Source organism: Elephantulus edwardii, unplaced genomic scaffold (genome assembly GCF_000299155.1).
Source record: "Elephantulus edwardii isolate Elephantulus edwardi_28Jun2011 unplaced genomic scaffold, EleEdw1.0 scaffold00001, whole genome shotgun sequence".
Lineage (NCBI taxonomy): Eukaryota > Metazoa > Chordata > Mammalia > Macroscelidea > Macroscelididae > Elephantulus > Elephantulus edwardii.
In genome coordinates this window covers 16,640,530-16,658,216 of record NW_006399751.1, presented here as the reverse complement: position 1 = coordinate 16,658,216, position 17,687 = coordinate 16,640,530, and the positions used below count along the sequence as shown (strand labels likewise).

At 38.3% G+C, this 17,687-nt stretch overlaps 1 protein-coding gene across 1 annotated transcript in view; it reads right to left on the bottom strand.

The window, feature by feature from the left end:
• Positions 1-17,687, bottom strand: part of DNAH7 (dynein, axonemal, heavy chain 7) — a 308,525-nt gene that overhangs the window by 86,380 nt on the left and 204,458 nt on the right. The window contains exons 45-47 of the mRNA XM_006878928.1: positions 15,386-15,566; positions 12,289-12,474; positions 8,109-8,272 (exon numbers count right to left, since the gene is read on the bottom strand). Of these exons, the coding sequence (XP_006878990.1) occupies positions 8,109-8,272; positions 12,289-12,474; positions 15,386-15,566 (531 nt within the window). The remainder of the gene's footprint in view (positions 1-8,108; positions 8,273-12,288; positions 12,475-15,385; positions 15,567-17,687) is intronic.

The following is a 17,687-nucleotide window of genomic DNA, read 5'->3' as shown; positions in this document are numbered from 1 at the left end:
GTTTTGCATAGAGTGTAAGGGGAATGCAGCTTCTTCATCTTAGTTCTTTTGGCACTATGCCCCAAGTCAGGCATGAAATTATGCAAAAGCAAACCAAACAGGTTTTACTTGAGTCAGTTCTTACTCAAAGCATCTCTACGTGTTATAGCTTAGAACTGCAGAGATTTTCTTTGCCAAAATATTTTAAGGAAAGATTTAAGGAAGAAAGCCAGGGCGTTCTTCCCTAGCACCACTAGCTGTGTCTGAACTGTCAACGTCGAGAGTAGCAGTTGAGTGTAAACAATTTGTAGCACCCAATAAGTAGTTATTGCTGGTTGTTAGGTACCATCAAGTTGACGATAACTCATAGCAATACTATCAACAACAGATTGGAATTTAGCCCTACCCTTGATCTTTCTCATAATCTCTGATATGCTCTAGTCCATGGTTACAGTCACAATATCAATCAGCAGTGGCATCTCTAGTGCCATGGCCTCTTCTAAATCTAGCTAGAACTTCTCTTTCAATGCCCTTTTCTAGTAATTTTTTAAATATATCTTTAACAATATGTTGTTTGAATGTGATATTAATGATATTTTTCAATCATTTCCACATTTTTGTCAGATCAACTGTCTTGGGAATGGGAACACATATGGATCTCTTCCCATCAGTTGACAAGGTAGCTATCTTCAAAAGAAAGAAAACAACACCCAAATTCAATCCTCAAGTTGCAATACTGAGAGATGCTATGGGAAAGTCTCAAATGATCCAAAAAAACATCAAAAGAAGGAGGAAATACATTGAGGTACTGGATTAAAAATAACTAGTACTGGATTAAAAATAACTAGTCAACACTGAAATATTTAATGAAGTAGTATGTGATAAAGAGCTAGTGGTAATGAGGGGAAAATTTCAAGCTACATTGAAGACATTGATGAAAAATAAGACACCAGGAATTAATTAGATACCAATTGACATGTTTCAAATAAAAGATGCAGTGAATACATTCCTTGTTGTTAGTCATCATGGAGTTGAGTAGTACTCACAGCGATCTTAGGAATGTTGTTGTTGTTGTTATGTGCATCGAGTCGCTTGCAACTCATAGCGACCCTATGTACAACAGCCCTAAACACTGCTCTATCCAGTGCCAATCGCACTGCCTCTGACACACCCATCCCGATTACCCCAGTCACTGAATCAATCCATCTCATAGAGGTGCACCATCCCTCCACCCTCCCAAGCATGATGTCCCTCTCCAAGGACCTCTCCCACCTTATAACATGTCCAGAGTATGTCAGATGAATCCCCAAAATCCTTGCCTCCAAGGAGTAGCCTGGTTTAACCCTCTCTAGGATGAATCTGTTTGTTTTCTTGGCAGTCCATGGTACATTCAATACTCTTCTCCAGCACCACAGCTCAAAGGCGTCAATTCTCCTTCTGTCCTCCCTAGTCATTGTCCAACTCTCTGATGCATAACGAGTGATTTCAAAAACCATGGCCTGTATCAGGTGGATCTTAGTATCCAGAGAGACACCATTGTTCTTCAGTACCCTGGAGTGGTCCCTAACCGCAGACTTTCCCATCGCAATACGTTTTTTTATTTCCTGGCTACTGGTGCCAAGAGTGTTAACATTGGAGCCAAGCAGACTAAAGTTGTTAACAATCTCAATCTCTTCACCATCCATCCTGATGCTGCCAATTAGTCCAGTGGTGAGAATCTTTGTCTTCTTGACATCGAGCCTCAATCCATACTGAAGGCTGCAAGGCTGCAGTCCTTGACTCTCTGCAGCTTAGCCAACCCAAAATCTACCCTATACTGTGCCATCCTCAACATCTCTGAGATACTAAAGCCCATTGCTGAAGTCACAATGTCAATCCATCTTGTTCAGTGTCTTCTTCTCCTTTGCTGTCCTTCATTTTTCCATGTATGGTGTCCCTTTTCAAGGAATAACCTTACCTAGCTACATGTCCAAAGTATGAAAGATGAAGCTCTGTCATCCTTGCCTCCAAAGAGCACTCTGGCCACACCCTTTCCAGGACATATTTATTTGATTTTTTGACTGTTCATGGGACAGTAAGTACTCTTCTCCAACATCACAACTCAAAGGCACCAATTCTTCTTCTGTCTTCCTTATTCATTGTCCAGCTCTGTGATGCATAGCAGGTGACTGAGAAGACCATGGCCTGAATCAGGTGCACCTTAACTTCAAACATTGCCCTTTAGTATCTTGGAGAGTTCCCTGACTTTCAGAGATCAGCAGACTTTCCCAGAGCAAAAACATTTCCTGATTTCCTGACTACTGATACCAAGGGTGATGACTGTTGATACAAGAAAAATGACATCATTGGCAGCCTCAATTTTTTCTCACTCTATCATAATGCTGACTTTTGGAGCTGCGGTGAGGATCTTTGTCTTTTTGATGTTGAGATGTAATCCATACCAAAGGCTGTAGTCCTTAATCTTCTCCAGCAAATGTTTTGTGTACTCCCCACTTTCAGCCAGCAGAGTTGTGTCATCATCATAATGCAGGTTACAGCATAGGATATTAAAGCTCTGAGAAAACATCATTATTTCACCCACATTTAAAAAAGAGCCCCTACACAAGAAGGAAAGTGTTGGAGAAAGCCTGAAGAGAATGAAGAGTCCTGAAGGAAGAAATTCTCTAATTGTGTGAATGAACAAACACAAATCCAGTCTCACTTCCCAAACTACTCAAGCCTGGAACACATCCACAGAAGCACACAGACAGCTTTAAACTGAGACAAAAGCCACTGCTCAAAGTCTTAGACTAACTGCTGGTAATTCAAGCCAAGGAGCATAAACAAATCACATAGCAAAGACTTATAAAACCGAACTGATACTGAACACATAAGAAAGATGAGCAATCTCCTCCTGTGGGATTTACAGCCTCAAAACCCAATGGAGGCTCAGCCGTGAGTAGGTTCAGACTGTAGTGCAATGAGTTTTAGCTGAGAATGATGAAAACCTTCCTCAAACTAAGAATAGAAGAAATTTCCTTTACTTATGAAAAGAATTTACACAAATCTGTAGCTAACATCATGTATGAGTGAAAGATGGACTGAACTGAAAAGGAAAAAATACTGTATTAGCATGTTTATTTCCTCCCCACCATTGTTTCCTTGATTTATTTTTTACAAGATAATATTTTCCCCAATTATTTCTCTCCCCTGTTCCCTCCATCAGGCATCCCTGAACCTTCAAATACTTGGATCAGAGGAGACTGAATTTTTACAGCACTGCAGGTTCAAAGCTAAAAAATATTTTTTTGTTTTATTATTGGTTGGAGAATATTGTTATTTGGTACTTTCTTGGGATTTGGAGAAAAGCCAGCCTTCTAATAGAATTTATGTTCACATTAATATGCATTGAAGGACATAGTATTTGAACATATTGTAGTGGTAAAGTTTAAAATTCTTTGTTATTTTCCTCATTACAAACTACAAAAAACTGACAAGATAATGAGACATCCTACTCCATTTTGATGCCAACTTATCTGATGTGTCTAGAAATGAAAATTTTAAAAAGATTTTTTTTAAAAACACAAACATAAATATGGTAAATAGAGGTTTGACATGTTTAATTAAGCAGTGAAGCAATTCTAATAATTTACCCATGATATGTTCAGATACAACCCACATACATTTAATAGTATCATAAGCCTTTGAAATTCTGATTACCCAAGAGCCTTTCAGTGTCTGTAAGCTCTTAAAGTTATCCTATATCATCTATAAGTTACAGATTCTTCCCGTTTCCCTGAAATATCAACTTCTTACTTACCTGAGATAGTATAGACAAAGCACATGGTTAACACAAGTTAGATTCTTAGGAAGTACTCAATATTAGATTTTATCATCAAACATATTTCTCTGGTATTTGGGAGTAAGATATTTATCTGATACTGAACAAAATGATCACCTTAAACTATTCACAGAAATCCTTCAAGATAAAACTGCATTAAGAAAACAAATCAAGAATGGAAAATATTAATAATTCCTTTTTAGTAAAGTCTTGGGCATAATTTGTTTCTAATATTCCGACATTTCTATAAACAGGAAAAATATAGGGTTTCAATAGCTCTGAACCTCAGCCAACCTCACAGTCTGACACACTTGCCCTTACACAGCCAGTCACTGTGTCAATCCATCTCGTACAGGGTGTTCCTCTCCTGCAAATAGGGACTACGACTCCTTAATATAATTTTCTATTTCCCTGCCTTAAAAAGCATGTTACCTTGAATAATAATGAATAGAAAGACTTAGCATCTTAAACGCAGAACTGTTTATAAACTGTTTTGTTACCATTGAAACATGACTAAATCTAACAGGAAAGGTACATCTATTTGTTAGCAATAAGACACAATCTAGTCTCCAATGGATAAATGTAGACACCCGTCTGGGTGGAACAAGAGGAAATAAATTGCCAATCAAAGCAATAAAGACATAACTATCACCACGTCAAACAAAACCTCCAGTTTTCCTAGGTGCTTAGGAAGAACCAAAGCACTTTTTTGGGAGAAAAACATCAGTGACAACAATAATAGCAAATATTGGTCATTTCCTGTAGGCTGAAATTGATTGGTCCAGCAGGGCAGAAAAACATTTTAAAACTTCTAACACTCTTGGCACCAGCAGTCAGGAAATCAAAAAGCGTATCGCGATGGGAAAGTCTGCTGTTAGGGACCTCTCTAAAGTACTCAGGAGCAACAGTGTCTCTCTGGAGACTAAGGTGCGCCTGATACAGGCCATGGTATTTGCAATCGCTTGTTATGCATCAGAGAGTTGGACAATGACTAGGGAGGACAGAAGGAGAGTGGATGCTTTTGAGCTGTGGTGCTGGAGAAGGGTACTGAATGTACCCTGGACTGCCAGGAAAACAAATAGATTTATCTTGGAGAAGATTAAACCAAGCTACTCCTTGGAGGCAAGGATTCTGGGGCTTCGTCTGACATACTTTGGACATGTTGCCAGGAGTGACGGGTCCTTGGAGGGGGATATCATGCTTGGGAGGGTTGAGGGACAACGTAGGAGGGGAAGACCCTCTATGAGATGGATTGATTCGGTGACTGGGGTAATCGGGATGGGTGTGTCAGAGGCAGTGTGGTTGGCGCAGGATAGAGCAGGGTTTAGGGCTGTTGTGCATAGGGTCGCTATGAGTCGGAAACGACTCGACGGCACATAACAACAACAACAAAACCTTTTTAAGCCTACTCTACGTTTCTTATGGGAATTCTTTCCGTACATACCAACAAAGACTGTCTGCATACCACATACTTACTGAGTAAGTCAACAATAAGCCACCTTCTTGAAAATCAGTTAATGTCTACTGTTTTAGAAACAAGTTCAAACCCAACCCAGTGCCATGAAATTCATTCCATCTTACAGCCACCCTAGAGAGAACTGCTCCATAGGGTTATCCAGAGCTGTAAACCTTTATGGAAGAAGTCTGTTAGGTCTTCCTCCCAGAAGTACCTGGTGAGTTCAAACCAGTTTTCAGTTAGTAACTGAGTGCTCTAAACATTGTCCTACCAGAGTTCATAGATACACTAGCACACACTTTTTTTTATCCTTCTAGATTTGATCCTTCCTTTCTGAAGATTATAATTTAGATGATCAAGATGTTGTTGTGCCGTTGAGTCGCTTGCGACTCATAGCGACCCTATGTACAACAGCCCTAAACTCTGCTCTGTCTTGTCCCAATCGCACCGTCTCTGACAAACCCATCCCGATTACCCCAGTCACTGAATCAATCCACCTCATAGGGGGCCTTCCCCTTCTGCGCTGTCCCTCCACCCTACCAAGCATGATGTCCCCTTCCAAGGACCCGTCCCTCCTGGCAACATGTCCAAAGTATGTTAGACGGAGCCTCAGAATCCTTGCCTTCAAGAAGCAGCCCGGTTTGACCCTTTCCAGGATGAATCTGTTTGTTTTCCTAGCAGTCCATGGTACCCTCAATACTCTTCTCCAGCACCAAAACTCAAAGGCATCAATTCTCCTTCTATCCTCCTTAGTCACTTAGTCACTATCCAACTCTCTGACGCCTAACAAGTGATAGCAAAGACCTATGTAGAACAGATCAAGAAGTAGTAGTCTTTAATTCTGGTCCTGTTACATAGATTAAATTCTCTCAAAAATTATGCTGAAGTTTCCCTTTTACCTATAAATAAGACCTTGCTTGGAAATGGGAATTTTCTTTTGTTTTCTTAATAAGGTCACAGTAAAGTGGACTGAGTGTGTGTGGTATTGGGATTTTTGAAAATCATCAGGTGGAAATGTGTAAGTAAAATCAATGTTTGAAGTTCCCCTGCCATCCTGAGCAATCCTGGTCTCCAGGTGCCTTAACTGCAGACAGGTATTTCATTATTTATCAGAATTTTTTTATATCATCAACAGCTGTGAGGCCAAGATACGAGAGAGAACTGTTAAAATTATGGACAGACTGTGGTGAGATGTGGCCTGATGAAGCCCTGGAGATGGAGCCAGAGTTAAAGGTTCTGCTTGCTGGGTGACTGAAGGAAGTGTCTACTTGCTAGGTTGGAGTATTATGGGAAGAGGCTTGCTGGATGACTGAGGAAACTAGAAACTTCTTGCATTTGCATGCTGGTTGAACCTGAACTTTCACTGTGTGATATCTTTTGCCTTCCTCATCCCCCAACCTAATTCTCTAATATCCCACAACTGTGAGTAAATTCTGTTAAGTAAATCTGCAATGACCATCCAGTCCAGTGATAAGCAGAAGTAGGTACAGTAGAGTGGAGGATCATGTCTGACCTTGTAGCTATTAGTCTGACACAGTGGATGTTAGTGATGGGGGCAGTTCTCCTTTGTGGAGTCAGTAAAGATCAGCCTTGGCTTTCCCCATGTTGACCTTGCTTACTTTACAGAGTGATAAACCTAATAACTTCTAAGTGATATCTGATAAAAAAAAGAGTGGAATAGATACAAACATGTATACATAAAATTTCACAAATTTATCTATCAGCATCAAAGGAATTGCAAGGATTGTCAGCTGTCACCAGAAACTAGAAGAGGGGGGGTCACAGAAAGAACAGACTTAGCTGACACTCTTGATTTGACAGTTAAGACTCTTCTTTGACTTTTAGCATCCAAAACTCTGCAAAAATCAATGCTTATTATTTATTGAGTATTGAATTATCATGGACTGGCAAAAGAGCAAATAAATTTGTCTTGGATGAAGTACAAATAAGATATTCCTTAGAGGCAAAGATTGTGAAACTTCATTTTACATACTTTGGACATTTTATCAGGAGAAACCAGTCCTTGGAAAAAGACATCATGCTTGGAAAAACAGAGGATCAGCAAAAGAGAGGAAGACCTTCAGAGAGATCATCTGACACAGTAGCTACAAAGGACTTCAGCATGGGCAAAGGTATAAGGCTGGCACAGGATGCAGCCAACTTGTCACATGTCATTCATAGGGTCACTGTTGGTCACAGCACCTAACAAAACTCACTAGATGATTCCAGGATTTGTGGTCCATGCCTTAGAAGTTCAAATCAATCTAGGACCCAGAAATATAACAACAGATTTTATGCTGACACCCTTAGGGAAAACCACCCTGCTAGGAAAAGGGAAGCGTCAGAGGAAAAGAAAACCTTCAACACTGTGACTGTACCAACAGGCTCACCAAGTTACAACAATGTACCAGAGACGGCAAGGCCTGTGAATCTCTTGGTCACAGGGTTGCTTTGAGTCACAGTTAACTTGATGGCACCTAACAACACTACAAAGACAGAATTTGGGACTCCCTTTTGCCACCACCAACTCACAGGCAGTCAGAAACCTCTGTACTTAATGGAAATGGAATTCAGAACTTCATTTATTTTAGGAAGAATTTTGTGGTTTTTTTGCCAAAAGTGGATTAAAATTCTTGCAAAAGTAGCTAGTTTTTGTTTGTTTGTTTACCACATTATTCAGTACTAGACTAGTACAAAATTAATATGAGAAGTGACTCTTTATAATTAATCTAAATCACCAGTAAAATATTTTAAATACTGTCAAATATTACTAAACAATAATTGTTTAAGTATACACAAATTAGTTAGTGATTGTTTAATAAAACCATTTGGGAAAACAATTCTTTTTCTTACATGATGATGATTCCATTATCAATGGAAAATGAGTCAGAAGGTAAGCCAGCAATATTCCAAGTTCGAATTGTCACAGCTTCTCCTAGGGTATTCATGAGAGAGTAATCATCTGAACAGGGAATATCTATTTTTTTACACTCATCTGCCCATTCCTTAGTCTGGTTCTTTGAAACACAAAGAAAAACACAGAGAAGAGGTTGGTGGTTACTAATTAGATCCTTTATATACTCCTCAATTACATTGTATTCCTCGAGTCAACTCTATTTGTTGAACTTCTACCTTTGAAATTATTTGTGTTTATTAAATTTCCTTCAAATAAAACTACAATTCAGAAGGTAAGTCTACGAACTCAAATACAAATTAATGTCATTTAATGTTAAGATGATCAAAGTGTTCATACAAGTGTTCAGGTCTTTCACTCATAGGGTTGCTATGAGTCATCTATGACTTCACAAAGGCACTTAATCAATAACAACAACGTGCAGATAAAGTCTATCCAAGCCCACATAGGGGTGGGGGGGAAAACCCCCCAAAGTCTAGATCACTTAAGAGTGAAATGAGAAGGAAAAAATAAAACTGAAAACAAGCGTAGGTACTGAGTTGCTTCTGATTCATTGACTCCATGATATTTCTGAGGTTGTAAATCTTAACGAGGGGCCGTTTTATCTTTCTCCTGCAGAGTAGCTAGTGGATTTGAGCCATCAGCTTTTTTGGTTAGTGGTAAAGGGTTGAGTTCTTGTGGCCTAATGATAAGGAGTTGTGCTGCCAACCCAAAGGCATGCAGTTCACGAGCTGCTCTAAGAGAGAAAGATGTATAATTTCCTTCCATGTAATTTACAGACTCTGTAAACCTGTTGAGGGGTCAGTAATGCTAGGGGGTCAGTATTTGTGTAGTTATGTGCCATCGAGTCGCCCGCAACTCATAGCAACCCTATGTACTATATAGCTCTGAATCCTACTGTATCTGATGGAGCCAATCTCACTGACTCCAACACACTTAATCCCACTGCCCTAAATTTACTGTGTCAATCCATCTCATCTGGGGTCTTCCTGTCCTGTGCTGTCCTTCCACGTTCCAAGCATGAAGTCCTTCTCTAAGAACTGGTCCTTCCTTATTATGTGCCCAAATTATATGAAAGCGTGCTTCAAAATCTCCACCTCCAGAGAGCAACTCGGTTTCACTCTCTCCAAGATAGATCTATTTGTTCTCCTGGCAGTCCATAGTAGGTTCAATACTCTTTCAGCACCACAACCAAAAGGCATCAATTCTTCTTCTGTTCTTAGTCACAGCTCTCTGACGCATAGCAAGTAATTACGAAGACCGTGGCCTAGATCAGGTGCATCTAAGGCTGTCGACTGACATCATTGCTCTTTAGAACTTTGGAAAGTTCCCTGACAATGGACTTCCAAATGCAATTTGTCTTTTGATTTCCTGATTGCTGGTGCCAAGAGTGTTGATTGACAAGTCGAGCAAGCTGAAATTGTTAGCAACCTCAATATTTTCTCCATTCATTATGGTACTGCCAATTGGCCCAGTGATGAGAATCTTTGTCTTCTTGATATTAAGCTTCAATCTATATTGAAGATTGCAGTCCTTGACCTTCTGCTCTAAATGCCTCTGGTCCTCTTCAGTTTTGACAAGCAAGGTTGTTATCATCTGCATAATGCAGGTTGTTGATGAATGAGTCTTCCTCCAATCCTGATGCCACATGTCTCCACATATAGTCCAACCCTCCAAATTATCTGTTTTGTATTCAGATTGAAAACTATGGTGACAGGATGTGTGCCAGATGTACTCACTTCCTAATTTTGGACTACACAACATTTCTGTGCTCTATTCTGACACCTGCCTCCTGGTCCAAGTATAGGTTTCACATGAGCAAAATCAAGTGTTCTGGGATTCCCATCCTTCTCAGAGTCAGCCACAGTTTTGCTATGATCCACACAGTCAAATGCTTTTGCATAGACAATGAAACACAGAGAGACATTCCCCTGGTACTCTCTGCTTTCAGCCAAGATCTATCTCACATTGGTGATGATGTCTCTAGTGCTATGGCCTCTTCTAAACCCAGCTTGTATTTCTTGATAGCCTTCGGTTTATGTACTATTCCAGTCATTTTTCAGTTTATCTTCAGCAGGATTTTGCCTGTATGTGATATTAGTGATATTGTTTGATAATTTCCATACTTTGTTGGATTAACTTTTTTTTTTAATAGGAATAAATACTGATCTCTTCCAGTCAAATTGGTCAGATGATTGTCTTCCAGATTTCTTGGAATATCCTGGTGAGCAAGTCCAGAGCAGCATCTGTTTGTTGAAATATGTCAATTGGTATACGTCAATTTCTGGGGCCTAATTTTTTGCCAATTCCTTCAAGAACAGCTTGAACTTATCACCATAAGCTCTTGATCATATGTTGTTTCATTAAACTTCTGTGTTAGCCAGTTCTTTTTGGTACAGTGACTCTGTGACTCCTTCCATATTCTTCTAATGCTTTCTGGATCATTTACTATTCTACCCATAGAACCCTTATACAATGTAACTTGATGCTTGAATTTGTTCTTCAGTTCCTTCATCATAAGAAATGCCAAGTGAGTTGGGCCTTTTGATTTTCTAACTCCAGCTCTTTGCACATTTCATTATAGACCTTGCTTTGTCTCCCTGTGCTGCCCGTTGAAATCTTCTGTTCAGTTCCTTAACTTCCTGATATCTACTTTTTGCTTTGCCATCTCGGCACTGTAGTGCAATATTCAGAGTCTCTTTTGATATCCATGCTAGTCTTTTCTTCCTCCTCTGTCTTGGTAATGATTGACCTTTTGCACTCTTCATGGATGATACTCTTGATATTCTCCCACAGCCCATCTGGTCTTCGCTCATTAGTGTTCAAGGTCTCAAACTTGTTCCTGAGAGGGTTTTGAAATTTGGGTGGGATAGACTCAAGATCAACAACATAAAAGTGTGGCTACTATAGTGAAGCACAGAAAGAGTGGCATTATCTCTAAGCCTATACAGAGTTGAGATGGGATGGGAGGGATGAGATGAAGAGGCTACCTGAATCAGGGGTGAGTGCAGAGTTTATAGGACGTATGAGTTTTGCTTACAGCTGACCCTCCAGCAGATTTTCAGAGATGAGAGGAGACAGAACATCTCTCCCACACAGAGCAGCTGGTGGATTCAAACAGTGTACCTCTGAGTTGGCAACTTAGTTCCTTACCATTAGGCCACTTTGTGGTCACCCATCTTTCTTCCATGGAGCAGCTGGTTTGTTTGAACCAGTGATCTGTGGTTAGCAGCATAACCTATAACACTGCACCACCAGAGCACACGGACACTAAGCAGGAGGCAATATAGACACCCAGGGACATGTTCTAAAACAACAAAGAATGGAAATGGTGGATGCAGCTACTTTCTTCGTATTCCAAATCAGTATAACCTGTTATCGTCAAATTGATTCCAACCCATAGCCACCCTATAGGACAGCCACCCTACAGAACAAAGTCGAACTTCTCCATAGGGTTTCTGAACTATAATCTTTAGAGAAGCAAATATCCACAGCTTTCTCCTGTAAAGCAGCTAGTCAATGTGAACCACCAACCTATATGCTAGCAGGCAAACTTTAAAAACTGTACCATATGGACCCCTTCCAATTTATCATACAAAACAAAAACCCATTGTTGTCGAGCCCAGTCTGACCTATAGGGACCTTCCATGAGGTCTGAGAATGTAAAGCTCATCTTTCTCGCCTAGAACAGCTGGTAAATTCAAACTGCTCTCCTTTTGTTGTTTGTTGCTATTAAGTGCCGTCGAGTCGCAGGTGACTCATAGTGACTCTATGAAGGAGAGTCTTCAACACTTGTGTGTCTCTCATCCTCTCTCCAGGTTCATAAGGTTTCCGGAGGCAAGTTATTACGGAAGTGGATGCCGCTCCAGCTGTCCTTTAAGCATGTCATAATTTAAAATAGGGCTTTTGTTTCTAAACTTGTATTTTAAAAGAACACTTCATATAAAATCTTTTTAGCTAGCAGGTTTATTTATACCTATAATATACAAACAGAAGTCACCTTAAAATATTGTGCTTGTTATACTTGGAAAATAAAGCCAATCCTTCATGATTAAATGTTGGTTGTAACTGAGGGGTCAAGAAGAGACCTTAGAGATGGGATGGGATGGGATTCCTTACCTGTCTGTAGTTAGATGTGAAAGCTCCCAGGTAAGCCACAACTCCCGAGGAAATGAGGATGTCGCCTGTCAAGTTGACGTACAACTCTCCCAGCTCCAGGGCTGTTTGACTCCAACGTGTTCTCTCACCTCCAAGGCCTCCAATCAATTGCTCGGCTCTCTCTAGTTTTTTACTGCACACGTCAACCTAAAACATTAAAATAAAACTCTATCAACATCTAAAAGTACACCAAATTAGAAAATTAACTTTATATTCAGAGATAATTTTTAAATAACAAACTTCAGTGTGGACTTTATTAATTTAAAATAAAAATATGACATTTCATCATTAAAACTGAGAAGTCAGTGGATTTCATTCTAATTTTTTGATGTAAGTTAAAATTACTGGACACAACTTCTAAAATTCATACAAGATTTCCTATGATACAAATAACAACTCTATCTACACTATTGTCTTATGGCATGTGGCTGAAGGTTAATAAGGGATACTCTCTTACAACTATATATGTTTTCTCTTTATTTTAAAGAATGTAGATAAATTTAATTTTAAATAATCTACAAATGTTTTTTTCTTAAACTTATGGTTGATTTAATGATAATTTCAAAAACTAAATGCTTAAAAGTTTTAATAATTTTGTTTATTTACAAAGCATAATCTTCAAGTTGTTAAATTCTATCAATTTATTTAGATATTAGCAATTAATCTTAAATTGGGACATCAGTCAGGCCAAGAGCGCTCTTTGTACATAAAATTGCTATAAAATAACCCAAATTTTATTACATATAATTAAGCAATGTGATTAAAAAAGGATAATTATGAAGGTGGTAGATTTTGGGGAAGCCATTTCAAACCGTGGCAATATTACTGTATTATTTGGATTTAATTTTTTATGTTTTATAGCATAATTATTCTTGGAAGAAGATTAACTTGAGGTTTAAAAAAAAGATTAACTTGAGGTTTAAAATGAAACAATTTACATAAAAATACAAGTTAAATAAATGCAAAGGCATTTTTATTATTCTGCATAATAATCTGATTTATAGCTTTTCCTATAAATACTGCTAACTTAAATACATGTGTTTAGAAGAAATGATATTAAATACAGTATTAGTCTACAGAAATATTTTAAAGATAAAAATATATGTTAGAGGCATACATATATTTTCTTTATTTAAATCTCAAGCTTTTTTTTCTATTAATTTCTTCTCTTTAAATATGCTTTTCATCCAAGTTTCTTTCTGTAGGCATTCTTCTTTTAATTGTCTTTATTATAATTATAATGTGAGTAAGGTTTCGGACTACAATAAAGTTATTATACAAATAATAACTCATAAGTAAAAATATTTAAAATATTTTAACAATGTTTTTCTTCCAAAACTACATTTTCAGTACACATATATGCAAATGGTCAATGTTCATTATTTAATTTTCCAACATTTGATTATTAAAAAATTGTAAACATCTAACAGGGTTTAGTGGTACGAAGCTGTGCTGTAATGCTGAAGGCACGTGGTTCAATTCCACAAGCTGTTCCAAGGAGAAGGCTGGACAATCTCCTCCTGTTCAATGATTAACTACCTCTGAAAACCCTCCAGAGAGTCAGCTATAAGTCAGCTCAGACTCAATGGTACATAACAACAACCACCACCTTGGCAACGACATATCCATGTATTGGTTATATTACCTAACAGATTCTTTAGAAACTATGCTCAGAGAAATATGACACTTCTGCAGAAACCTATTCAAAAAGGCATTCTGGTACCATAGGGAAGAAGACATCATTACAGTTAGACTCTCTGTGCATGAGTCTCAGTCATAACATTTAAAAAATGAATTGATCACAGGCAAATTGCTTAATCTTTCTTTCCTTTCTTACTTAGGGTTTTACGGCGTTGGCCTTGCTTATAGTGATAGGTTTTATTGAGTTGGCCTCACTTATAGTGATTCTGTGCAAACAGGATTGAACCAGCATGATCCATAGGATTTTCATCAGTTGATTTTCAAAAGTAGATTAGCAGGCCTTTCTTCCTAGTCTTAGTCTGGAACCTCCACTAAAATTTTCAAGACTGACTATTCAGCATCACAGCAACACACAAGCTTCCACTGACAGAAGAGTGGTGGCTGCATGGCTGCACTTGAGGTGTATGACTGAGGAGGTAACTCAGGTCTCCCACATGGAAAAGAATAACTCTACCACTGAGCCAGCATTACTCTCTTTCTTCATTTACTTACAGTGGTACAAAAGATTACCCTGCTCAGAAGACTATGCTGAGAATGAAAAAAAATGCAGTGAATTTACAGTAACTACTGTTATATTCCCACACCCCGAAAATAAGTAGACATTTATAGTTAATTTTTACAGATTATATCACTGTATAAATTAGAGCACTATTTTTAGTCTTAAACACATTTTCAGTGGACATAGGGTAGTTCTGGATACGGGGTTCTAATCTCACCTCTACCACTAACTGTTGTACAATTTACTTACTTTACTCCTTCCTTTCCATATTTATAAGATGAAAAAGTATCTAAATAATCTAGTTCAACATTCCAGTAATCTAAAGCAAAAAAACAAAACAGGGTTTTTAAAAAAAATCCTGAACGCCAGTACTTTAGGCTTTTTAAGCCAAGAGGAAAAGTTAAAGAAGAAACATCTAATGATCTGTTTACAGGAAGATTACAACCAAGAAAACCCATAGGAGCATTTATACTCTGAAACACAGGAGTCACTAGGAGTCAGAATCAACTTGATGGTTTGCTAGAACCACTTGTGAGGTAATTGTTTTAAAACTTCCAAATCATTCTTAACTTGTGAACCATACGTAAGTTTTTAAAAACTCAAGTTCACTACCATTGGGGTTGGTTCTGAGTCATAGGAACCCTTCATTAGGTTTCCGAGCCTTCCGATCATAACAGCATAAGATGCTTCCTCTTTCTCCCATGGAGAAAACAATTACAAGTCAAATAAACTAGCCATTGTCAAAACTTGATTTAGAGGAGAAAGTAGGACCAGTATGTTATATATATGCCATCTCAAACATCTTTTTTACTTACAATAATTGAAGATAGGCTTATCTTTGTCTCTACCATCACACACCTGATTTTCCAAGTCAGCCTTCTTTTGTTTATTTAATTCCAGTGTGTCCTGAAGCTTGGTGAGTTTCTCCTGTACCTCATAAAGGGCTGCCTGCTTCTTCTTCAGACTATTCATGGCAATTTTAAGCTCCCCTTCAGCTGCAGCTAGTTTTATCTTTTTGGGAGCTACTATTTTTGCCACTCTACAGAAAAGTAAAATTAGAAAAAAAAATGTTCATTCAATATTCTAGTGTACTTTCTACCATTGAATTTACTTTTCTTTCATACTTTCTGAAACTTAAAACACAATTTTATGTAAGATCCACATTGATTTCTCCATCCCACATTTCCACAAAGAACTGATTAAACCAGATGTAAGTATTAAAGAAATGGCTGCTGTAGATATTAAATATATACAAGTTGTCAGGTAAATATTTTAAACAAAATAAAACATTTGATTGTTGCAAGTCTGAAATTTGACAATTATCTGTATGGAGAATAGGTTGCCAGAGGGTCAGTTATGGGCCATTTCTGACTCAACGGTTCTAAACAAGAAGAAAACTAGTATAACTGGTTATGATTTGACTGTAATGAACAGAAGGTGAGATATTTTATCTTCATAATTTTCCTTTCAGTCAAGAATACAGCCTTGGTCAAAACCTGCTATTTTATAAAGAGGTATTTTGTAATAAATGAAAGGCTCTAAATTAACTTTCTATTATCTGCAAGCCCCACTCATCTTTAGTTTGCCATACTGTGTGGCTTTCATATGGTTGTGATACTGGAAACTATGCCACTGCTTTTAAATACCACCAGGTCAAGAAAGGTGGAAGGTTTCAGCGGAGCTTCCAGATTAAGGCAAACAAAGAAGGCGGCCCTGGCAATCTACTTGAAAAATTTGGCCAGTGAAAACCTTATGAACTACAGTGGAACATTTCTGATACAATTTTGGAAGATGAACTCCTTAGGTTGAAACGTACTAAAAATGTAACTGGGGAAAAACTGGTAAGCAGCAGTGCTGCAATTCTGAAGGCACACAATTCAAATCCACCAGCTGCCCCACGCAAGAAGGATGGTCAATCTCCTCCTGTGCTATTAAACTGCCTCACAAAACCTGCTGCAGGATTAGCTATGGGTTGGTTCCGACTCAATGGTACACAACAATAAAGTATAGCTAATCTTAATGAGATTCAATCCACCTTAACAGAATGAGACTTTCAAGAATTTTATTTGCTGATGTGTCACAGTTTAAGATGAAAAGCGGCAGCAGCAGCAAGTATCCCTTAAGAAGCGGAACACAGACAGCGTAAGGTATGAATGTATGAACCTTATGAAGTTATCAAATGAAACGATATCCTGGGCATTGCTGTTATGTGCCATCGAGTTGACTGTGACTCAGAGCAATCCCAAGAACAGTAGATCTAAACCATGGCTTATCTTGTGTCATCTACCATCTCTGCTACACTTGATCACAGAGCTACTGTGACAATGTCAATCCATCTTGTTGTGGTTCTTCCTTTCTTACTTTGACACTCCACATTTCCAAGCAAGACATCCTTCTCCAAGGATTGGCCACTCTGAACAGCATAGCTTAAAAATGTTAGATGCAGTGTCAACATCCTTGCCTCAAGTTGCACTATGGTTTCATAATTTTCAGGACAGACCTGTTCTCTTGGTAGCCCATCGGATATTCAGTAATCTTTTCCAACATAACTCAAAGGCATTGATTCTTCTTTTGTTATTCTTAGTTACTGTCCAACATTCAAATGCATATCAAGCAACTGAGACGATTATAGCTTGAATGTGGTGCACTTTAGTCTTCAATGGACATTACTGCTCTTAAGTACTCTAGAAAGGTCCCTAACAGATTCACCAATGCAACTCATCTTTTGATTTCTTGATGGCGGGTACCAAGAGCGTAGATTGTGGATCCAAATAAGATGAAGTAGTTCACAACTTCAATCTTTTGTGCATCTATCATGATGTGGCCTACAGACCTGGGGGAAATCCATAATGAAGTTTGTAGCTTTTGATCCTCTGTAGCAAGCATACCAAGTCTTCCTCAATTTCAGCAAGCATAATGTGCTGTTGATGAGTGAGTCTTCCTCGGATCCTGATGAATAGCTTTATTGAAAAAGAATTGGTCCAGATACAGCTATAAAATGTGGTAAAGAACTGGTGGTACCAAAAGAAATCCATGTTATACTGAAGACACTTGTAAAAACAAACAAACAAACAAACAAACAAACGGAAAAGGTTCCACAAATGGGTAAAATAACAATGGAAGTCTTTCAACAAATAAATGTATAGGTAGAAGTTCATGC